Here is a 25273-nt window from a genome sequence, read left to right as displayed (position 1 = left end):
GTTTAAGATTAAGGAAGCTGACAGCTACCATACGGTACTTTACGCTCTAGGACAACAAAACAAGTGGACAATAATCCATTCTAAATTCTAAAAGCCATGCACTGGACTGGCATCTGGATTGGTCTTCAGCTGGTGGTGATACATTTAGCTTGTAGTAAGGTTGATATACTCACCAGATAAACTGGGTCATCATGGCAGTAATCTGTTTCTTGCCTGTTCATTTACAGGCCAATAACCCTCTGTGCTTTGGTATGATGAGACCTTGAGACCTGAGCAACACTGCAACAGAGAGTGCCCACTCCAGGCTCATAGAAGCCCACTATGGGAGCTGACTGACTGTGTATCTATGGAGACTCAGTGATGCTGAACGTCCAGGACTGGACACTGTAACTTCATGTCAGAACCCTGCCTAGGCATGCCACTCAAACCCTGGCATGAGCTGATACACGGGCAGGCACAGGCAGCCTCAGCCCATTCTGAAAAGTTCTCAGTAGTGCTAGCTGTGGGTCTCCATGGACGTGTTTTGGACTACATGAGATTTTCCTAGCATATGACATAAAACATTTTATACTGAACATAATCTTTTACTGAGAATTGACATGTAGGAAATTAAACATGTCATAGTGAAATGAGTAATAGAACGGAGGAAGCTTGACTCATGCCTCTTCACTGAAAGGTGTTATTGTGACCCCGATTAAAGCAGTTGGACTGGGCTTTCTATCTCACCATCCTCTCGTTGTCTTGACATCTCCACTGGCTGCATGCCAGACCAGTCCGTGTGCTGAAGCTGGCACAGCCTGTGATGTACAGTACCACTGACACCCTTTCCCTATCAGAGCTCTGCCACTCAGGCCTGGTTTAATTATGCCAGCATGGCATGCTCTGATGCAGACTGTGCCTGTTACCGTGCTGCTTCCAAAAGGAGGGCACCTCCTAAGCACCATTTCTGTGGTCCGGCATGGCTCAGTTGGTAGAGGATGGTGTTTGCAACACCAGGGTTGTGGGTTCAATTACCATGGTGGACCAGTATGAAAAACAACAAAAATGTATGCACTCAATGCTGTAAGTTTCTCTGGATAAAGTGTCTGCTAAATAACTAAAATGCAATTTTCAGTATAATGTATACTAAGAGTAACCAATTAATCAAGTATCATTTTGAAAACATTTCTAATGTGTATATGTCCTCCAGACAGTGCTAACACATGGTAATCATTGAAGCTTAGCATGGTGGAGCTCTGTGTTTTTGGTTAAAGAGATGACATGCGATGCGTTTGGCAACTGTGTAGCCTGGTACCCTCTAATCCAGGCCTGGGCAACTCTAGTCCTCCGGGGCCTGATTGGTGTCACACTTTTGGCCCAGCTAACAAACCTGACTCCAATAATCAACTAATTATGATATTCAGTTAAAAATGAAATTATTTTAAATCAGGTATGTTTACTGGGGTTGGGGGAAAAGTGTGACACCAATCAGGCCCCCGAGTACTGGAATTTCCCAGGCCTGCTCTAATCTATGTGATGTTCTTGAGGCTATATGGCTTCCTGCTGTATGGCAGCCCCCACATTCTGTCTGTCATAGGCTGGCTGAGTTATAGTATCAGGCTCTGGGGGCGGACACACACACAACCCATCCCTGAAGAAAATGACAGAAATACTCTGCATACACAAACAGACATCACAAACAAGAGGGCTATGAAATGTATTTAGGGGCACAGGCAAGCGGATTCGGGTATTAGCGTGAGAGCTTCCAGTTTAGAATCCAGTGCTTAATGTAATCACACCACTGCTCACACTCTGCTGGTTAATGACATGGAGCTAAAACAACATAGTTCTTATAACCTTGGCAAATTTTGACTGGATGTTCTCTTCTACCATTTTGATTCCTTTCTTCCCAGAGCCACTCTCCGTTTTTTTTATGTATATTTCATGAAATTCTTCCATGTTATCCACAGCTTGCTTTCTTTGCATGATGTTTGTTAGGCCTTTGCAGGCCATCAGATAGCTCTCTGCACTCCTCTGTAATGTACTGTGTCTGCAGATGGCATAATGAAGTTACGCTCCTCCAGCACAAGTGTCACTTCTCTGGGTAACGTTCATAAACACTGCACTCAATAGCCTCTGCTCAATGTCTGATGACCTTGCTGCTGCTGCTCAGCCAAATGCTGTTTTATTCCCTGGGAAAGAGGAGACAAAGCAGAATAAACTAAATATAACTGCCCGTTCCAATATAAATATTTAATATGATACGCATATGGAGCCTAAAAGATGATAAATGTTGCATCTGAATGGGATGAATCATGCCTTATCATTAAACAATAGCAACAGACCAATAAGAGTGGGTCTAATCGGAACACTCCAGAGATGGATCTTGGAATACTTAAAGGGTTTGCTTGCCAAGAGGAATTGTTATGCCAGACAGACAATGAGATTAATTAGAAGACTGTCTTAAACAACAGAGATTAGTGAAGACACAGGCCTCGCTAATATATTTCCACGTATACACAACCGTTCAGCCTTATGCGCCCTGTAACAGCTGCAGGAGGACATGAGGAGGAGCACCACAGCATGACATGTTCTATCCAGATTTAAAACCCACTGGTTGAGAATTTTGTACACCCTCACCTATTACTCACAAGGCATCAGGGAGACACAAGGAAACGGTGCTGTTAATGTTTCAGCTTTTAGTGAGTATCTTCCCACTTAACCCCCTAGCTCCTTGCTTCATTCCCCTCCCTTAATAAATCAATCTCCTACTCTAACTTGTGTAGACCAAGAGGAACCCTTAAACCATATAAACCGTGTTGATTCCTCTGTGTCATTATTTGTCTTAGCTGGAGCATCCTGCCAGGCCTAGCTCCTAATCCATCTGTCCTCCACTTCCTCTTCAGGTATTTGATCTGTCTCCACCGAGCTAGCTACAGGATGGGGTTTCCATGGAAACAGAGAGCCCATAGGGAAGTCAAGTGGTGAGGATGTGCAAGGCTGAGATTTCTCCAGTGCAGATGTAGAATTGATGTGCAGTATGGGGAAGAACAATCCCCATTGAGAAGTGAAGCAGATTAAGATTAAAAAGTGGTTAGTTTTGTTTATTTAGCATCATATTATACAAACACAGCAATAAGAACACCTATATGTGCTCATTATTTAACTCCAAATCTCCTTTAAACACACTGTCACCTATTTGAGGTAATGTATTTCAAGATTTATGGTAGGAAACACAACAGGGTGTATTCAATCATTCCTATACATGTTTTCCTATACTAGTCTCGCTTTGTTTTCTATATTTTCAAAATACAAATCAAATCAAAGTTTATTTGTCACGTGCGCTGAATACAACAGGTGTAGACCTTACTTACAGGCTCTAACCAATAGTGCAAAAAAAATGGTTAGATGAACAATAGGTAAGTAAAGAAATAAAACAACAGTAAAAAGACAGGCTATATACAGTAGCGAGGCTATAAAAGTAGCGAGGCTACATACAGACACCGGTTAGTCAGGCTGATTGAGGTAGTATGTACATGTAGATATGGTTAAAGTGACTATGCATATATGATGAACAGAGAGTAGCAGTAGCGTAAAAGAGGGGGGCACCACTTTTCCATACAGCTGGACATATGATCAGAACCCATTTTCCTCAGATACACTCTGAGTGTGTCAAACGCCGCTGGTGGCATGTATAGTAGGCGACAATCACGTGGTGAAAAATGTCTTTGACTTCTATGGAACCAGTGAGGAATTTATACGCTTTACTGGGGCTGCAGCACCCACACATATATATCACTTATACATGCCCCCGACAATGTAGTCGATTAAAGTCCCGTCGTTTTCCCTGTATGTAATCTTTATGTGCAGGGAGGGGACTCTGTGGGAGGTTGTTTAAGGCTGGATGAGCCAATGTTCAGGGATCAATGAGTGATAGATGGCTGAGAGACCTCAGTGTCCTGTGATTTCAGTGTCCAGCTAGGCCACTTCACTGCTCTATACCACTGTCCATGTCCCTGTCCTTGCCTGCTCAGAGTATGCATTACGATACATGTTCATCTGCTTTCCAGACCACTAGGCCCTTTGACGAAAGGCCCAATTCAAGTTTTGGGTCTAAGGCACTCATTATGCTAGAGAAGGCCGCCATTGCGTGTGTGTGTGTGTGTAAAGTTGTGTGTGTTTAGTTGTGTAAGCTCTTTTTGGAGTTTTAATGATTTGTTAGTGGATTTGTGCTCACGCTGGCATTATTTCTCATTTTCTTTTCTTAGGAAGATCTCTTTGGCATTCATTTGTTCTTGTAGCTTAAAATGATCCACTAATCCAATGGAAAAGGAAAGAGATGTAGCATAGTCCTGTGACTCACAAGCTATTATTCCTCTTTTCCATCGATTTCACCTATCCCTTCTACACCTTTACCTTTAAACAGGTCAACATTCACAAGGCCGCAGTGCCAGACGGATTACCAGGACGTGTACTCCGAGCATGCGCTCCCTGTCTGAGTCTATAATACCAACATGTTTCAAGCAGACCACCATAGTCCCTGTGCTCAATAACACTAAGGTAACCTGACAAAATGACTACCGACCCGTAGCACTCACGTCTGTAGCCATGAAGTGCTTTGAAACGCTGGTCATGGCTCACATCAACACCATTATCCCAGAGACACACTCCAATTTGCATTCTGCCCCAACAGATCCACAGATTACACAATCTCTATTGCACTCCACACTGCCCATTCACACCTGGACTTAAGGAACACCTATGTGAGAATTCTGTTCATTGACTACTGCTCAGTGTTCCACACCATAGTAAACTATAGACCCTGGGACTAAACACCTCCCTCTGCAACTGGATCCTGGATTTCCTGACAGGCCGCCCCAGGTGGTAAGGGTAGGTAACAACACATCCGCCACGCTGATCCTCAACACGGGGGCCCCTCAGGTGTTCCGTGCTCAGTCCCCTCCTGTACTCCCTGTTCACTCATGACTGCATCGCCAGGCACGACTCCAACACCATCATTAAGTTTGCAGATGACACAACAGTGGTAGGCCTGATCACCGACAACGATGAGACAGCCTGTAGGGAGGAGGTCAGAGGCCTGACCGTGTGGTGCAAGGACAACAAACTCTCCCTCAACGGGGTCAAGACAAAGGAGATGATTGTGGACTACAGGAAAAGGAGGACCGAGCACGCCCCCCATTATCATCAATAGGGCTGCAGTTGAGCAGGTTGAGAGCGTCAAGTTCTTTGGCGTCCACATCACCAACAAACTAACATGGTCCAAGCACAAAAAGACAGTCATGAAGAGGGTACGACAAAACCTCGAGGGTACGACAAAACCTTGACAAAATCTCCCCCTCAGGAGACTGAAAAGATTTGGCATCCTCAAAAGGTTTTACAGCTACACCATCGAGAGCATCCTGACTGGTGGCATCACTGCCTGGTATGGCAACTGCTCGTCCTCCGGCCGCAAGGTACTACAGAGGGCAGTGCGTACATCACCGGGGCCAAGCTTCCTGCCATCCAGGACCTCTATACCAGGCGGTGTCAGAGGAAGGGCCTAAAAATTGTCAAAGACTCCAGCTACCCTAGTCATAGACTGTTCTCTCTGCTACCGCACGGCAAGTGGTACCGGATCACCAAGTCTAGGTCCGAGAGGCTTCTAAACAGCTTCTACACCCAAGCCATAAGACTCCTAAACATCTAATCAAATGGCTACCCAGACTATTGGCATTGCCCCCCCCCCCCCCCCTACGCTGCTGCTACTCTCTGTTATTATCTATGCATAGTCACTTTAATAACTCTACCTACATGTACATATTACCTCGACACCGGTGCCCCCGCACATTGACTCTGTACCAGTACCCCCTGTATATAGCCTCGCTATTGTTATTTTACGGCTGCGCTTTAATTATTTGTTACTTTTATCTCATACTTTTTAAAGATATTTTCTTAAAACTGCATTTTTGGTTAAGGGATTGAAAGTTAGCGTTTCACTGTAAGGTTGTATTTGGCAATACAATACAATACAGCTACATACATAACAGTGGCGGTCAGTGACGTTTTTTTTTTTTTTTACGAGAATGACCTAATTTCTATTACAGCATATTGGATGACTGTCATCCAAATTCCATTCACCCAGTTCAACGTAACATCAACTGGTTTAGGCTACGACATGATACTCACATTTTCCATATACTCATCATGAGATCGATACAACCTAGCCTATGAATGAAAGTTTACAACATAAGTGCACACAGGTTGACAGCACGATTTGACAGACAGTGACACATTCAATACCGCCTTGCTCACTCTTGCCTTCATCTAGCTGATCTAGGGTGTAATCATTAGTCCAACAGTTGCAAACGAGCATTTCTATTTGACAAATTCAGGTATATTTATCCCTGTTTTGTTCCATTTGCTTCTGTTTAAGAAACGTTTTTCAACAGAATCGGCGGAATGAATACACCCCTGATCACACGCAAACAGTTCACTTTCATAGCCACATATCAACAGCTTGTTGTATTCCTTCTCGCCCCTAAGCCCTCTTCTCCTCTCACCTTTCCCTTCACTTGTGGACTTCAATGCACAACACATCAGCTGTCTGTGACCAGGAAAAAAACCTTTCCAAGCCAAACCTTCATATCATAACCGCTACTCACACTCGACAACGTTGTTACCATATTAGCTAAAGTAACGTCATAGTCAACATAGCTAATAGAAGTAATGCGTTAGTAAACCTGCTACAACCATGCAGTACAGTGTACAGCCAGTAAGAAATTTAGCTGTTACACCGGGAGGCCCCGGTGGCAATACATTAGTAAAACCAAAAGCTTACCTTTACTTGGAAGAGTTCCAGTGTTGGATAGTCACAACCAGCTAGCTAACATAGCATTTCTCTGTTTAAGCTGGGTGCTTCAGTAGGCTAAACTAGTTAGTTGCATTTGCTAGCTAAGGAATTGAAAGTGAAAAAAGAATTATGAAATATAGCTGTCTCTCTCTCTCTCTCTCTCTCTCTCTCTCCCTCTTGCTCCTCCATTTTTGAAGAAATGAATTTGTTCAAAGCTGAGCCAACTACTCAACACATTTTATGCACTGCAGTTCTAGCTAGCTGTGGCTTATGCTTTCAGTACTAGATTCATCCTCTGATCCTTTGATTGGGTGGACAACATGTCAGTTCATGCTGCAAGAGCTCTGACAGGTTGGAGGATGTCCTTCGGAAGTTGTCATAATTAGTGTGTAAGTCTATAGGAAGGGGTTAGAACCATGAGCCTCCTAAGTTTTGTGTTGAAGTCAATGTACCCAGAGGAGGATGGAAGCTAGCTGTCCTTCGGCTCCACCATGGTGCTACCCTACAGAGTGCTGTTGAAGCTAATGTAGATCTTCATTGCAAAACAGTGTGTTTTAATCAATTATTTGGTGACGTGAATATATTTTGTATAGCTTTATCTAAAATGGATAACTTTTTTAATGTTTCATTATTTATTTTTTTATAGCATTTTCTGGGGAGGATGGTCCTCCCCTTTCTCCTCTGAGGAGCCTCCACTGATACATACAGGATATATTGAAGCCTCCTGGTAATGGTTTTACTCTATAATATATTGTTGTATGGTTTTATTAATGAGGTGGAAATGTGTCACCTTAATGACTTGTTTTGTTTGATGCTGGTAAACATTTTATGCATGAGAGAAGAAGCTCTGTGTTGTGTTCATCAGTGAAGGAAACGTGCGCCCCAGAATGATATAAACCCCATATTGATAACATTGATTTGCAAGGGTGGACTTCCTGAAGTTGTGGTATAAAATGATCATAATTAATGAGGGTATTAAAGTATCAGAGCCTGATTCTCAGCCTTTGTATTAATGGTCCTTGGGAGGGTTTCTGTACTGATCACTGACAACACTGCACCAATGTTAATTAGATGAGGTTTGGAGAGCCAGGCTGGGCTGCTGCAGCCATAGTGAACTGAGAAGACAAAAATTGACTTCCCCTTCCCAAAGGTGAGGGGCTGAAATGCTGATGAAAGGGCCTGTGGAAAATAATCGAATTCATTTATTCATATCCAAGCAGAAGTGCTGACACTCGGGTTCAATGTTGGAGAAAGTTTTGGACTTCTGAGAGAGGGGGGAGGTAGGAGAGGGAGTGGGAGATTATTTGTGTATGTTTAGCCATAGTAGGTCCATTTTCATATTTGATTAAGTATGTATTCCTTGTCTTATCCTTCCTCCCCATCATAAGCAGAAAATGCTCATGGGGTTTCATTAGTCTAGGCAAGCGCTGCAGGAAGTGGAAAATGAAACCCCATTTATTTTACCTGGTATTATTTTTTTTTGTTGAGTAGCCTACATTTAATTTTAGAGCTATAATTGTAAGTGACAGCTATATTTTTATTGAATAGTATAGGGATCTTTGTCTTAATGTTTACCTTTGTGCTAAAACTACAGGCAACCTCAGGTAAAATTGCTTTGAGATGATATGGCAATTCTGGTGGGATTACTCTCACAGATTGAAAATGACAAAAGCGATCTGTTCTTTTTAAAGTAACTCTCCAGTGTTTCCAGATTTCTATGAAATATGACCTATAATTATTTACAATATGAGTGAAATACATGTAGTTTTCCTTCAATAAAATTGTAATTAAGTATGTTAAAAAGCAGTTTTCTGTGTTGGAATGGTGTGGGCATACCCCAACAACAGAAAAGTCAAAGGTCAAATAGGGGGTGCTTATATTTGTCCTGTTTCACTGCATGTGCAAGTGGGTAACCTGTACGAGTGGTTTTTCTACAATTTATGCATTGGCCACAAATACGAGTATAGAATGAGTCAACAACATTATTTATGCATGTGTTAACAGAATATGAGCTTTTAAATGTGAGATTTTCACTGGATAGTTACTTTAATGCTCTCTAAAGCCTGGGGTAGCTGTCAGGATGGAGGAAATGAATGCAAAGATATCGCCTAGTTCTGATTCATTCAGAGTATCCAGTCCCAGTGCAATATCATACTGTAGGTTTACTAGTTGTAGGTCGAAAAACGGTCACCAGAGACTAGAAACATGTTAAAATCTATTAGCTGTATAACTAAAATGATGAATGTGTTCAACTTAATGTATTATCTGTTTATTTAAGGACTGTGTGCATGCTTATGTTAACAATTAGATAACGGTGTCATTTGTGAAAAGTCAAATGGGACTGTTTGTAGGCTGTTCCCTTTGAGGAAAGAATCAATGAAAATGTACTACTAACACTGTTAACACAAACTCTTATCTGTCTCTCCTCTCTCTGTCCAACCCAGTGAATACCTACTATACGGTACACTGTCCTCTCATAGCTGTCCCTCTGTTAGATACAGCCAGAGGATGATTTTCATAATCCTGTGAGAATGATTAGCTAGTTTACTGACCTTCAGAGTGTCACTCATTATCCATAATCAATTCTGAGCATGACAAATACACAGAATGCCATTAGGATGAAAATAAATATGAATATAAACAAAGTCTATGTTCTGGTTTAATGTTCTGTGATATGCTCTGTGAGTGTGGTTGCTGCATAGGGATATTACATGATAATTAAGCTATCAAACAAGTGACATAACTGCTGTGTGAACCCTTTGTAATAAGATGCACTCCATGGCCTTGTCTCCGAAGCCAAACCCCCCGTCATCACAGGCAGACATTCCCAGGTGGAACCCCAGCGTGCACTACGATCGGAGAGGGTCTGTTTCAACGCTGCTTCAGAAGTGTCCGATTCAATTAGGCAGTCTGACAGCAAGTGCAGCACGACTGGAGAGACCCTCTTTGTGGGGACTAGGAAAGCTAGTTAACATTGGCAAGGCACTCCACCAGCGTACAGCATCAGGCCTCTGCTCTCAACATCAAAGAACAGACCTGGAAACGTCTTCAACGAAGCAGGCAGGGCCTGACCAATCTCACTGAGACAGTTGCAAATGAAGAACCAAATGCAAATGAAGGCAATCAGACACCTCCATGTTTCCAAGGCCCAGGGGCTGTTTGTGTCTATACTACATGGGAAATGTATTCACTAAGGAGCATAAATATGGTTTTCTCAGATCTGGGTAACTATCTGAGGGTTGTAAAGATTGCTGATTCGATATCTGTATGTCATCACTTATTAACAAGGGATTATTTGGTTTTATTTCTGCTCTAACAGCCACCTGTGTGCTGACTGTCTGTCTCCTGCCGACTGTGCAGTGTTGTGGGGTAGACTGCTGTCAGAGAGGGGTGTAATGGTGATGAATGAGGTTCTGGGGAGGTATTGAGTCCATCTGTGAAGTCCACTGCACTGGAAACACCAGGGGGCTTCTCAATGGACAGCACTATACAATGACATAAAGCTTTTATGTCAGTGTGCTAATGGTTATTGGTGCATAGACCTCAAAGATTGGTCATCATGAGATGAGATGCATAGTAAGGGTCCTGTCAACCCAATATCATACATTTATTAATCAATAATATCATCCAGTCATACCAGGACCAGATTGATAGGTCCAATAGGTTAAATAGAAATACAGATGGAAATTATAGAAATGGATTTGTCACGACTTCCGCCGAAGTTGGTCCCTCTCCTTGTTTGGGCGGCGTTCGGCGGTCGTCGTCACCGGTTTTCTAGTTGCCACCGATCCACGTTTTCTTTTTCCATTTGTTTTGTCTTCATTGTACACACCTGTTTTCCATTTCTTAATTAGTGTTCCCTATTTAACCCTCTGTTTTCCCCATTGGTTTTGTGCATGTTTGTTCCCTGTTTGTGAGCTGAGTTTGTTTCCCTACGTGGAAAAGTTTGTTGTTTTGTTGAGTAAAGACCTTTATTACTCATTCTCGGTGTCCTGCGCCTGACTCCGTCCGACCTGCTGCACACTGACTCTTGACAGGATTCCGCTGCATTTGCCTGTTAAGAGGATAAATTAAGCTACTGTATATAGATTTTGTGAAGCAATTGTAATTTGTGACATACAGTCTGTAGTATGATGTATGACAATGATGATTATACATTTTGGTGTGTAGAATAATATTTGTAATGAATAAAAACATATGTTGCATCATGTGCATGTCAACTCAGCCTGAAACATTCCAACATTTGAGTGTGTATCCATCTAGTAACTCCATGTCTCTGTCCCCACTCAGGTGCTATTTCCCATATACTGTGGCCTACTGGCTGGCTGGCCATGGTATAGAAAGATTCCAATCATTGTCCTTCAGTGTATGGAGGGCGATCTAATAAAGAGTCATAGGAGATTTAAAACCCACTTCTACAGACTGTCTTTTTCATAGTCCTAGTCCCAATCTAAAATGTAATTAGCACTTAGCCCACTATTACTCTTTAACTGCCTTGATTGTAAATGTATGTTGTTTTTATTGTATATAATGCTATTTTTTCCCCCTCAGTAGAGCTTTGAGATAACTTTAATGAAAATGTATTATTATTATTATTTGCCCTTGGATTACAGGGATTCTTGTCACAATGTCTCCATAGTAACCAAGGAAAGAAGGATGTAATATCTGCATGCAACACTAAAATACTTCACAATACCTCTACAAGAGTCTGAGTTTTATAATGTGTTCAGACATTTTACTCTACATACATTTAATCAAGAGAGTGTGCAAATGAGTCCCGTCTTTCAATAGACATGTTTTGACAGTATGTATTTTTATCATAAAACGGAAATGTATAGTTAGTTGTTGAAACATCATATAGCTGCTGTGGGTTGGATTATAGTCTCTCTGTCACGCCCTGACCAGGTGAACTCTTCTATTTTGGTCAGGGTGTGGCATTTCTATAGTTTATTTTCTATGTTTTGGTATAGCCTTGCTTTGGGGCGTATTTCTATGTTGGGTTATGTCGATTCCCAATCAGAGACAGCTGTCGCTAGTTGCCTCTGATTGGGGAATCATATTTAAGTTCCTTTTCCCCCCACGATGTTTGTGGGTTGTTGTCTCGTTATTTGAGCACGTAACGTATTGGCAGGTTTTTTCTTGATTTTGTGTACATGTTTAATTCTAGTGTGTAAGAATAAACATGTGTTCGCTCCCAGCTGCGTTTTGGTCCGCTTCCTCGTCACCAGACGCCGATCGTTACACTCTCTGGTGTATGAAGGTGTATAATTGCCTTTTATTATGTTGTGCAGTGCATGTGATGACAACACAACAATACACACCCGTCGCAAGCATTCTCCTTCATTTGGGAATGACTGTATTTACACCATAGCCAAAGTAAATGTTGCCTGTCTGAAGGTAAAAGGGTATTCATGCAGCAATTTAGATGCCTAATATTTAGAAGCCAATAATAGCCTAATATATTGTATAATCTAGCCTACTATTACTGGACTTGATCCATATAGTTTGAAACATTCAACCATCCATCTGTAATCAGTTTAGTAACTTTATGCCTCTGTCCCAATTCCAGTGCTTTATCCTATATATGTGGCCTACAGGCTGACTGGCCATTGTATGGAAAAATTCCAATCATTGTCCTTCAATGTATGGAGGGAGATCTAATGAAAAGTCATAGGCGATTTAGTCATCTCTCAAGAGCTGGGTTATGGAAATCATCCATATATTGATGACCATCGGTGCTATGATCATCTGACTATTGCACTGCCTGGAGTTTGCTAAACGGCATTGGCACTTGGACTGGAACCGGTGCCATGGTCAGATGACATGAAAATAGAACGCTTCGGCCACGCACACCAGTGGTGGGTTTGGCATTGGAAAACAGAAGCACATGCGGAAAAGTACCTCATACCTACGGTAAAATATGGGGGAGGATCTTTGATGTTATGGGGCTATTTTGCTTCCATAGGTCCTGGGGCCCTTGTTAAAGGTCCAATGCAGCTGTTTTAATCTCAATATAAAATAATTTCTGGGTATCAATTAAGTACCTTACTGTGATTGTTTTCAATTGAAATGGTCAAAAAGAAACTAAAATAGCTTCTTAGCAAAATGCAATTTCTCCAGCAAGAATTTGGATGTCACCAGGTGGTCCAAAAACCCCACCCAGCCAAACAAACTGAAGGTTCAGGCGGTCTTTTCAAACAGATCTTACACTAAAAGTACATTATCATAATTTGGACAATTTCATTGTATTATTCAAACTCATAGAATAGAAATATACACTGATTGTACAAGACATTAAGAAGACCTTCCTAATATTGAGTTGCAACCCCCCCCTCCCCTTTTTGCCATCAGAACAGCCTCAATTAACTCTACAAGGTGTCGAAAGCATTCCACAGGGATGCTGGCCAATGTGGACTCCAATGCTTCCCACAGTTGTGTCAAGTTGTCTGAATGACCTTTGGGTGGTGGACCATTCTTGATACACACAGGAAATTGTTGAGCGTGAACAACCTAGGAGTGTTGCAGTTCTTGACACAAACTGCTGGCACCTACTACCATACCCTGTTCAAAGGCACTTAAATATTTTGTCTTGCCCATTCACCCTCTGAATGGTACACATACACAATCCATGTCTCAATTGTCTCAAGGCTTTGAAAATTCTTCTTTAACCCGTCTCCACCCCTTCATCTACACTGATTGAAGTGGATTTCACAAGTGACATCAATAAGGGACAATAGCTTTCACCTGGACTCACCTTCTCAGTGTAGCGAGGTGCGTACTGGCGGCAGAGAAGTCAGGTGCAGGTGCAGGAGAGTGACAACTGATTTACAACGGTGTCGTTTAATATCCATAAACCACCGTAAACAGAACAATACAAATAAATGGGTCAAACAAAACCCGGTAAATACCAGCATACCGTGCATAAGCACTACAAGAAACAATTACTGACAAGGACATGAGGGGGAACAGAGGGTTAAATACATAACATGTAATTGATGGAATTGGAACCAGGTGGGCTGGAAGACAAGACAAAACCAATGGAAAATGAAAAGTGGATCAGCGATGGCTAGAAGGTCGGTGACTTTGACCGCCGAATGCCGCCCGAACAAGGAGAGGGACCTTGTTGGACCCTTGTGACAGTACCCCCCCCCCCCCCCCCCCCCGCGCGTCGACACCGGCCTCGGGGACGACCCGAAGGGTGAGGCACAGGGCGATCCGGGCAAAGACGGTGGAACTCCTGCAGCATTGAAGGGTCGAACACATCCTCGACCGGAACCCAGCACCTCTCCTCCGGACCGTAGCCCTCCCACTCCACGAGATACTGAAGGCCCCTCGCACGGTGCCTCGAATCCAGTATGGAGCGAACGGAGTACGCCGGGGCCCCCCCGATGTCTAGAGGGGGCGGAGGAACCTCCCGCACCTCAGACTCCTGGAGCGGGCCAGCCACCACCGGCCTGAGGAGAGACACATGGAACGAGGGGTTAATACAGTAATCGGGTGGAAGCTGTGACCTATAACAAACCTCGTTCACTCTCCTCAGGACTTTAAATGGCCCCACAAACCGCGGACCCAGCTTCCGGCAGGGCAGGCGGAGGGGCAGGTTTCGGGTCGAGAGCTAGACCCGGTCCCCCGGTGCGAACACCGGGGCCTCACTGCGGTGGCGATCTGCGTTCACCTTTTGGCACGTCACGGCCTGCTGAAGGTGAACACGGACAGCTTCCCATGTCTCCTCCGCGCGCCTGAACCATTTGTCTACCGCAGGAACCTCGGTCTGACTCTGATGCCAAGGCGCCAGAACCGGCTGGTACTCCAGTACGCACTGGAAGGGAGAGAGGTTAGTGGAGGAGTGGCGAAGTGAGTTCTCTGCCATCTCGGCCCAGGACACGAATGCCGCCCACTCCCCCGGCCGGTCCTGGCAATAGGACCGCAGAAACCTTCCCACATCCTGGTTCACTCTCTCCACCTGCCCATTACTCTCGGGGTGAAACCCTGAAGTAAGGCTGATCGAGACCCCCAGACGTTCCATGAACACCTTCCAGACCCTAGATGTGAACCGGGGACCCCAATCAGACACTATATCCTCAGGCACCCCGTAGTGCCGGAAGATGTGTGTAAACAAGGCCTCCGCAGTCTGTAGGGCCGTATGGAGACCGGGCAGAGAGAGGAGATGACAGAACTTAGAGAAACGATCCACAAGGACCTGGATCGCAGTGTTACCCTGTGAGGGTGGAAGATCAGTCAGAAAATCCACCGACAGGTGCGACCAAGGCCGCTGTGGAACGGGTAAGGGGTGTAGCTTACCTCTGGGCAGGTGCCTAGGAGCCTTACACTGGGCGCACACCGAGCAGGAGGAAACATAAACCCTCACATCCTTAGCCAAGGTAGGCCACCAGTACCTCCCGCTCAAACAGCGCACTGTCCGACCGATCCCAGGATGACCAGAGGAGGGTGACGTGTGGGCCCAATAAATCAACCGGTCACGAAGAGCAGACGGGTCATACAGACGCCCAGCGGGACACTGGACGGGAGCGGGCTCTGCACGTAATGCCTGCTCAATGTCTGTGTCCAGCTCCCACACTACCGGCACCACCAGGCAGGAGGCCGGGAGTATGGGAGTGGGATCCATGGGCCGCTCCTCTGTGTCATACAGCCGGGACAATGCGTCTGCCTTCACGTTCTGGGAGTCTGGTGTGTAGGAAAGGGTAAACACAAAACGGGTGAAAAACATGGCCCACCTTGCCTGGCGAGGGTTCAGTCTCCTCGCTGCCTGGATGTACTCCAGATTGCGGTGGTTAGTCCAGATGAGAAAAGGGTGTCTAGGCCCCTCAAGCCAATGTCTCCACGCCTTCAAGGCCTTGATGACAGCCAACAGCTCCCGGTCAATATACACCACTACACCCTGCCCGTGCAGGTCCCTGAAAATCTTGTCTATCGCACAATCGCCCCGTCGATGGGGTGGTAATTGAATCGCCTTCTTTTTGGAGAAGGCGAGAGCCAAATCGGCATATTCAGGGGGAATGCGCACGGTGGAGACCTGGTCTGGACTCTCCACCGTAGTAGCACCAACGGAAACCCCTAAACACCTACCTGAGCACTCTCGCGACCACCCCATGAGAGCCCTCTGTGGCCAAGAAACAGTGGGGTTATGACAAGCTAACTAGGGTAGGCCCAGCACCACGGGAAACGCAGGAGAGTCAATAAGGAAGAGACTAATTCTGCATCACCATGCCCAGAGGAGCGGTGACCTCCCTAATTAACCCAGACCCTAATGGTGGACTATCTAAGGCGTGAACGGGGAAGGGCACAGCCACGGGAACCAAGGGTGACAATAATTATGGACCAGACTGGATATGCTACTATTACTGGACCACATCCCATACAGCCTGAAACATTCCAATATCAATCTGAGTGTGTAATCCATTTAGTAACTCCTCGTCTCTATCCCCATTCCAGCACTTTATCCCATAGACTGTGGCCTACTGGCTGGCTGGCCATGGTATGGAAAAATTCCAATAATTGTCCTTCAATGTATGGAGGGATATCTAATGAAAAGTCATAGGAGATTTAGTCATCTCTCAAGAGCTGGTTTACAGACATCATTCAATGAGGAATTTGGCACTGTAGTTTGAGCTGTCAGTTAGAATCCTAACAAAGCTGTTGTTTTGTGTGTTTTCCTTGAGTTCTGAGCTCAGTGCAATGTAAACTATGCCCTCTTAAAACATTTACGTTTTTTCTCAGGGGTCCCTAATACATAGAGCATAATGAATACTGTAAAGCATCAAAAAAATATTAAGACTAAAGCAGCTAAGTATAACAACAGGTTACAAGCCCTCCTCAATCCAGTTTTCTTTACTGATGCAGTAGCTTTTCCAAAGCCCAATGTGATCTGTGCTCTCACCATTCCTCTGTGTGTCTGCTATAGAGAGCGCTGAGATTGCTTGGCCAAATGTCTGTCTGGAAGAGGAATGATGAAAGCAACATGCAATAGTAGGCTGAAAAAATACTGTATTAAACCTCAATATTGGACTTTTATTTCATTGAAAGTGGGCTACACTGTTGGTTAACACAGGCATGGAAGGGTTATACACACATCATTGGGCAGGCTCTTGTGTAATTCTAGAGTGGCGGTGGAGCAGTGGTCAGACAGGAGTGTAGTTTCTAGTTTTATGAACGGTGTATTCTGGTCTTATCTTATCTCAGTTGTTTCCCTGCCGCGCACTTTATTCACGCGCTCGCATGCACACAGACCACTCCTTTTGCGTCCCCGTTCGTTCCATCTTCATCTAGTCCTCATTTTCTCCCTCTACCTCCCTTCTTCTGCCTCCTCCTCTCTCGTATCGATGCGAGAGGAGGAAACGCTCATTTAATTTCATTCGTGAGAAGTCTTCGAGTTCCCTCACCGAGAAGGACATCGCATTTTTCGTGGAGGGCAGAGGACCTAATCGGTACCTGCCTCGAAATTCGATAACGGAATCACCCAATGAGCGTAATCTATCAAACCCGGCATAATCGCGTGTCTTTTTGCCGTGTTTGTGCACCTCGGTAAACGGGATTGTATGCATAAAGAAGATAAGCATTATGAATTTGAACCCTTTGATAAAAGTATGGGGAGCAATGGCTGGGTGTTCATCTATCGGTTTACAGTGATAAAAAGCGCATACCCGCAGCATCTTGATCAATATCCTATTATCACCTGAAATCTGCTATTAGAATAGGAATACTATTTTATGATGTGCTTACAGTCTAACGTGTTATGGTCAGCATGTGGATGCTCATTTGTTTTGTCTTGAAAGAGACCCATTTATTCCTTGCCACTGAAAGGAAAACCGCACCATGGGTTGGTGCTCCTTGAATAGTCTACTCACCTCTGCACATACCTGTCACAGAAGGCTACTGCCCGGTTTTGGAATTACAATTGGATTGAAATAAATTCTATAGAACAACCCAATGGACAATTACTCACATCTACAACGTAAGTGTGCATTTTATTGTTAATACTGTAAAGCCATGTCATCAATAAGAAACTGCATTTAATGTAGTGAGCAAATGATATAATAACAAAATATTGCACCTCACTCAGTTGATTACTGTTACCAATTGCAAGATTCTTATGTTTTATGAAGATTATGTTCACATTTCACATATAGGCTAGCTGTGAGTTCTGCATAAAGACTTGGTTCTATTGATATTATAATTGCATACACTACCGTTCAAAAGTTTGGGGTCACTTAGAAATGTCCTTGTTTTTGAAAGAAAAACACATTTTTTGTCCATTAAAATAACATCAAATTGATTAGAAATACAGTGTAGACATTGCTAATGTTGTAAATGACTATTGTAGCAGGAAACGGCTGATTTTTTTATGGAATATCTACATAGGCATACAGAGGCCCATTATCAGCAACCATCACTCCTGTGGTCCAATGGCACGTTGTGTTAGCTAATCCAAGTTTATAATTTTAAAAAGCTAATTGATCATTAGAAAACCTGTTTGAAATTATGTTAGCACAGCTAACATATGTTGTCCTAATTAAAGAAGCAATAAAACTGGCCTTCTTTAGACTAGTTGAGTATCTGGAGCATCAGCATTTGTGGGTCCGATTACAGGCTCAAAACAAAGAAACAAAGAACTTTCTTCTGAAATTCGAAACTCGTCTATTCATGTTCTGAGAAATGAAGGCTGTTCCATGCGAGAAATTGCCAAGAACTGAAGATCTCATACAACGCTGTGTACTACTCCCTTCACAGAACATAGCAAACTGGCTCTAACCAGAATAGAAAGAGGAGTGGGAGGCCCCCGTGCACAACTGAGCAAAAGGACAAGTACATTAGAGTGTCTAGTTTGAGAAACAGACGCCTCACAAGTCCTCAACCGGCAGCTTCATTAAATAGTACCCGCAAAACAACAGTCTTAACGTCAACAGTGAAGAGGCAACTCCAGGATGCTGGCCTTCAAGGCAGAGTTCCTCTGTCCATTGTCTGTGTTCTTTTGCCCATCTTTTTTGCATTGTTTGTAACTTATTTTGTACATAATGGTGCTGCTACCGTCTCTTATGACCAAAAAGAGCTTCTGAACATCAGAACAGCGATTACTCACCTCGAACTGAGTCCGAACTGAGTACTTTAATGAGTCAGACGCAAAGGATATACTGCTTCCCCGAGACCGGGCCCAAATCCCTGTCATTCGTGTGAAGAAAAGACTGAGAGAATTCTTCGGAGAGTGGGTAAACCCCTTTTGCCATCAATTCTATTGCTCAACGAGCACTGGAAAATAAACTGTCTGATCTACGATCGAGACTATCCTACCAACCGGACATTAAAACTATAATATCTTATGTTTCACCGAGTTGTGGCTGAACGACGACACGGATAATATAGAGCTGGCTGGGTTTTCCGTGCATCGTCAGGAAAGAGCAGCTACTTTTGGTAAGACGAGGGGTAGGGGTGTGTTTCTATTTGTCAGTAACAGCTGGTGCGCAATGTCTAATATTATAGAAGTCTCAAGGTGTTGCACGCCTGTGGTAGAGTACCTCACGATAAGCTGTAGACCACACTATCTACCAAGAGAGTTTTCATCTATAGTATTCACCACAAACCAATGCTGGCACTAAGACCGCACTCAAAGAGCTGCATAAGGCCAAAAGCAAACAAGAAAATGCTCATCCAGAAGCGTCGCTCCTAGTGGCCGGGGACTTTAATGCAGTCAAACTAAAATACGTTTTACCTCATTTCTACCAGCATGTCACATGTGCAACAAGAGGGGAAAAAAACTCTTACTCCTCACACAGAGACGAATACAAAGCTCAACCTTGCCCTCCATTTGGCAAATCTGACCATAATTATATCCTCCTGATTGCTACTTACAAGCAAAAACAAAAGCAGGAAGTAAAAGTGACTGGCTCATTACGGAAGTGGTCAGATGATGCGGATGCTACGCTACAGGACTGTTTTGCTAGCACAGACTGGAATATGTTCCAGGATTCACCCATTAGCATTGAGGAGTACACCAACTCAGTCACCTGCTTCATCAATAAGTGCATCGACGACATCGTCCCCACAGTAACCATACGTACTTATCCCAACCTGAAACCATTGATTACAGGCAACATCTGCACCGAGTTAAAAGCTAGACCTGCTGCTTTCAAGGAGCGGGACACTAATCTGGACACTTATATTGCTTGAACTGCATTGTTGGTTAAGGGCTTGTAAGTAAGCATTTCATGAGCATGGCCTTATTTCCTGTTTTATTCGGCGCATGTGACAAATAACATTTGATTTGATTTGGAGTTGACGGCTTCCTTTTTGCATATAGTGCCTAGTGAAAGTCTACACACCGTTCACGCACTCTTTACATTTTGCTACGTTAAAAATTAAATCTAAAAAGGATACATTTATTGTTTATAATTTATAGAGCAAAGTTGGTAGAATCTTATTTAAAATTATTCACAGCTGTAATGGCTGCTAGGGTGGCAGGTAGCCTAGCAGTTCGAGTGGGGAGCCAGTCACCAGAGGGTTGCCAGTTTGAATCCCGGGTCCGACGGGAAACATCTGGCGGGAATTGAGCTGGCAACTGGGGGGTTTCTGGTATCAAATCCTAGATGCCATTGCCTGCTGTTGTGCCCTTGAGCAAGGCACTTACCCCCAAACAACAATAGCTCCTGGGCGCCCAGTGTCGGAGCCCCCCGCACCTCTCCAAAAACCTTGTATGTGTGTCAGTGGCGGTTAGTGCCGTTTTAATGCGAGGGAGGAAGATTTTTATTTCAATAGCATGGCCTTATTTCTATTACAGCATATTGGATGACTCTCATTCATTTTCCATTCACCCAATTCAATGTAACAGCGATAGGTTTAGGCTACTACATGATACTCTAATTTTCCCTATACCCATCATGAGGTTGCTACAATCTAGTCTATGAATTAAAGTTTTCAACGTAGGTGCACACAGGTCGAGAAACCGATTTGGACAGTCAGTGACATTCAATACCGCCTTGCACATTCTTGCCTGCATTGAGCTGATATAGGGTGTAATCATTAGTCCAACAGTTGCAAACAAGAGTTTCTATTGAACAAATTCAGGCATGTTTATCCCTGTTTTGTTCCGTTTGCTTCCGTTTAAGAAACGTTTTTAAACAGAATCGGCAGAATGAATACACCCCTGATCATGCGTAAACACAGTTCACTTTCATAGCAGCCACGTTGCATTCCTTCTCACATCTATGCGCTCTCTAAGTCTAACCTCTTCCCTTCGCTTGTGGACTTCAATGCACAACACATCAGCTGTATATGACCAGGTGAAAAAAACTTTCCAAGCTAAACCACTACACACAGCCTACATCATTGTCACCATATTAGCTAAAGTAACGTCATAGTCATCATAGCTAATAGAACTAACGCGTTAGTAAACCCGCTACAATCATGCGATAACGTTAGTGTGCAGTCAGTAAGCACTTACGCCGGTGGGCACCGGTGGCAATAATTTTGTAATAACAAAAGCTTACCTTGTGTTTTTAAGTCATAGCTGCATTTGCTAGCTAATTAAATGAAACTGAAAGTGAAAAAAATGACATCTCTCTCTCTCTCTATATTGTTGAAAACTGTTCAACTATTGTCTTTCTCTCTCTTTGAGTCAACTACTCACCACAGTGTATGCACTGCAGTGCTAGCTAGCTGACGCGTATGCTTTCAGTACTAGATTCCTTTGATTGGTTGGAGGTCTGATAGGCTGGAGGACGTCCTCCGGAAGTTGTCATAATTACTGTGTAAATCTATGGAAGGGGGTGAAAACCATGAGCCTCCTAGGTTTTGTATTGAAGTCAATGTACCCAGAGGAGGACGGAAGCTAGCTGTCTTCCGGCTACACCATGGTGCTGCCCTACAGAGTGCTGTTCAGGCTACTGTAGACGTTATTTGCAAAATAGTGTGTTTTAATTAGTTCTTTGGTGACATGATTATATTTAGTATAGTTTTATCTAAAAAATATAACTTTTTAATGTTTTACAATTAACATTTTTATGAAATTCACTGTGGAGGATGGTCCTCCCCTTCCTCCTCTGAGGAGTCTCCACTGATGTGTGTCTTTCTTAGGGGTTGGGTTAAAAGCGGAAGTAGAATTGTGGTTGGACCTTTGTGTAATTGACCAATAAAGTGATGTTAATCTAATCTTAATCAAAGGTGCTCCCACAAAGGATCAACTCCGGTGTATGAAGACACGCAATCAAGACATCTTCATTTACATTTGTATTGACTTGGAAATGTTTTATTTCACTTTGAAAATGTGGAGTAGGTTGTGTAGATCAATAGGGGAAAAAAGTTGTATCCCTTTAATTTTAAGGCAGCAAAATGTGAAGAGTGTGTGTAAGGGTTGAGGTGTTTAATTTTTCATTTGGTTCATATTTTTTGCTTATGGATGAAAGCTGTCTTCCAGTCTCATTAGTAAGCAGCTACTGTTTACATTTTGTGCCTTTGAAGGGGCTGATGAAAGCCCAACCTGCCAGTTAGTCACGTCACCAGAAAAGAGGCAGCAGCTAACTGCTACAGGCTGTACCGTTGAAGTTAGCTAGCCATTCAAAGTTGACAATAGGTCTTCCACATGAAAATATCTCTACCTTGAGTTTTTAGTGCAACATTCTAATTAACTCATTGATGTTTACACATTTGCCCGTTTAGTGCTCTTAAAACTATTGCATAAATAACAGAAATAATCTAATTATCTCAATTTGGGCCCTGTTCCCACTACGAGATATGAAGGAGAGGAGCAGTGTGGCGAAAGAGAATTCTACTTTTCAATTCACATTACATCCTTGTCTTACCTTTCTTTGTGGCTGGCGATCCGACCCTCTTGGTCAGCCGTTCTTCTAACACGTTGCCCTATTGAATAATGCAACCAAACCATATTAAGTGTTAATGCCTGAGAAGCCGGTGTTTGGAGGATATATTGGCACGGGTGTTGTTAGGCCTGAGACGAACCGCATTATCACTTAAGTGTAATATGGTTTGGTTGCATTATTCAATAGGGCAACGTTTTAGAAGAATGGTTTCACTTTAGTTTCACTTTTATACAACGAGTTACCAACATATTCAAATAACGATTGACATATTTTCATTAAAAACCTTATTTTGATTAATTTATTCATACTATTTCATCCTTCCACTAGATATAGTCCCGACACAAGTCTAGGGTTGCTACCCAAGCCGGCTGGTTATTTGTTCTATTGGTTCTGTTGCCAGAGGCGCGACCCAGTCGTTCAGTCTTTTTGTTCCGTATCTATGGACGCGACCCAGTCATTCGTTCTAAATGTTCCATTGCCATACTGGCTGGCAACGTTCTTATCCCCTGCTTGCTAGCTAGCCAACTACGGCTAACTTACGGTCACGTCAAACAGTGCACTCAGAATAACAACAGTAGCTGCATTTGCATTTGTTTAAAGTGTTTTCTAGTGACATTTATTTGGATACATCCATAGCAATGAGCTAATGAGGCGTGATTTCGCCTGGCATAGAAAATGTGCTCTCTCGTCAGGACACTGTTGTTCAGAGGAGCTAGCTAACAACACAGCTAACACAATCACTACAAACTGAAGCAGGAAAGACAGCAAACTTGCTGCACTTTGTTTCTTTTGACCTTTTTCAATTGACTTTTCTTTGTATATATCCATAAAAATGATGCCAGCTAATTCATGATTTCGACTGGCTGAGAAACGCTGCCTGCCTGTCTGTCTGTCTCGTCCCGACTAGTTCATTACTATTAGATTGAGATGGACATAATTATTATTATATATATTTTTTTACTTTTAACCCTTTTTCTCCCCAATTTCATGGTATCCAATTGGTAGTTACAGTCTTGTCTCATCACTGCAATTCCCATACGGACTCGGGAGAGACGAAGGTCGGTAGCCATGCGTTCTCCGAAACACGACCCAACCAAGCTGCACTGCTTCTTGACACAATGCCCGCTTAACCCGGAAGCCAGCCACACCAATTTGTCAGAGTCGCTAGAGCACAATGGGACGAGGACATCCCTGCCGGCCAAACCCTCCCCTAATCCGGACAACGTTGGGCCAATTGTGCATGGGTCTCCCGGTCGCGGCCGGCTGCGACAGAGGATCTCTAGTGGCACAGCTAGCAACTGCGATGTAGTGCTTTAGACCACTGCACCACTCGGGAGGCCAAGAGATCGAATTTGAATATTGAAACAATGTTGCAAATGTCGGAGAGACAGACAGCAGGATTTATACAAATCTCTGTTGAAAACGAAATGTTAGTCTTAAAGAAATGTGAGATAATGTCTAGATGCTTTTTATAGTGGAGCTTTTATAATTTGTCTGGCTGGGCTAATGAGACAGTGGATTGCGAAGTCAGATGGAACAGAGTAAATAGGCATTTTAACATCATAGATTTAGCCGGTGGTAACTTGTGGAATAGACACCGGAATGCGGTTTTAACCAATCAGCATTCAGGACTAGAACCACCTGTTGTATAATCTTGAATAATACAACAATTCACAAGCATGTGCAGACAGTTAAATGGTTTAGTTACGCGTCTGTAGGCTACACTCATTACATCAAGTAACGTTAGCCTATCAAAAATGTATGATTAACTCTCTCATACGAAGATATAAGTACAGTAGGCCTACCTTACAACATTGTTTAATTTTGATCTATATCATGCAAATCATTGCATGTGCTATAAGCTAACTGCGGCTGAAAATGTGGGTATAGGTGAATTCCCTGCGATAGGCTGTTTTATATGGAAGCCCATACACGCCACCATGATTTCTCAACGTGCACAATTAGTCTGTGTTTCAGTCTGATCAACTGTAGCCTACTGATAACAATCACAGCTGTAGGTAGCCTAGAGAAGCCCATGCGCTCTGATCCCATCTTGGCCTGGCCAGGGGAAACATAACATCATGTTTTTGTAGCCTATGCTATGTATTTATAGTCTGAAAATAGGCCCATTTATTTGTGTTCAGAGAAATTGTGAATTTGATCGAACTTGGTTTATATTCAAACTTCGAGTGGCTAGGCTACCTTGGTCTTTTTAATAAAAAAGTATTGACTGGAATGAATCAATCAACACAAAAGTGATGACATACTGTTTGAGTATCTTTTTAATTACAGATGCAAAGGCCTACACAATGCAACCCTGCATACAGTGAGCTCAGCCCTGTTAGGTTTGTTGTCCAGTCGCAGTTGTTGTCTCTTTGTTTGTGTAAAGGGTTTTAATGTTTTCATCCTCCTTAGGGCCAGGAGTTTTTCCAGGAGTTTTTGCTTTTTACCATTTGACTTGATTAGAAAAATAATCTGGTCCCATCATAGCCCATATAAAACCGTTTTTAACAGCTGATTTATTACTGTCATACGCTACAACTAGGGTCCAGAGTTGGTTAGGTTAGCCTACTACCAGATCAGGAAAAACCATGGGCCTGTAAGGCGTGGGTGTTGG

General features: G+C 43.3%; 1 protein-coding gene across 1 annotated transcript in view; it reads left to right on the top strand.

Moving 5' to 3' along the window:
* Positions 1-17381: 17381 nt before the first annotated feature.
* LOC115158367 (leucine-rich repeat-containing protein 7) overlaps positions 17382-25273 on the top strand; it is a 59344-nt gene continuing 51452 nt past the window's right edge. The window contains exon 1 of the mRNA XM_029707212.1: positions 17382-17801. Within this exon, the coding sequence (XP_029563072.1) occupies positions 17777-17801 (25 nt within the window). The 5' untranslated portion in view covers positions 17382-17776. The remainder of the gene's footprint in view (positions 17802-25273) is intronic.

The sequence above is a fragment of the Salmo trutta genome, chromosome 22 (genome assembly GCF_901001165.1).
Source record: "Salmo trutta chromosome 22, fSalTru1.1, whole genome shotgun sequence".
Classification (NCBI taxonomy): Eukaryota; Metazoa; Chordata; class Actinopteri; order Salmoniformes; family Salmonidae; genus Salmo; species Salmo trutta.
This window is presented reverse-complemented; position numbering and strand designations above follow the sequence as displayed.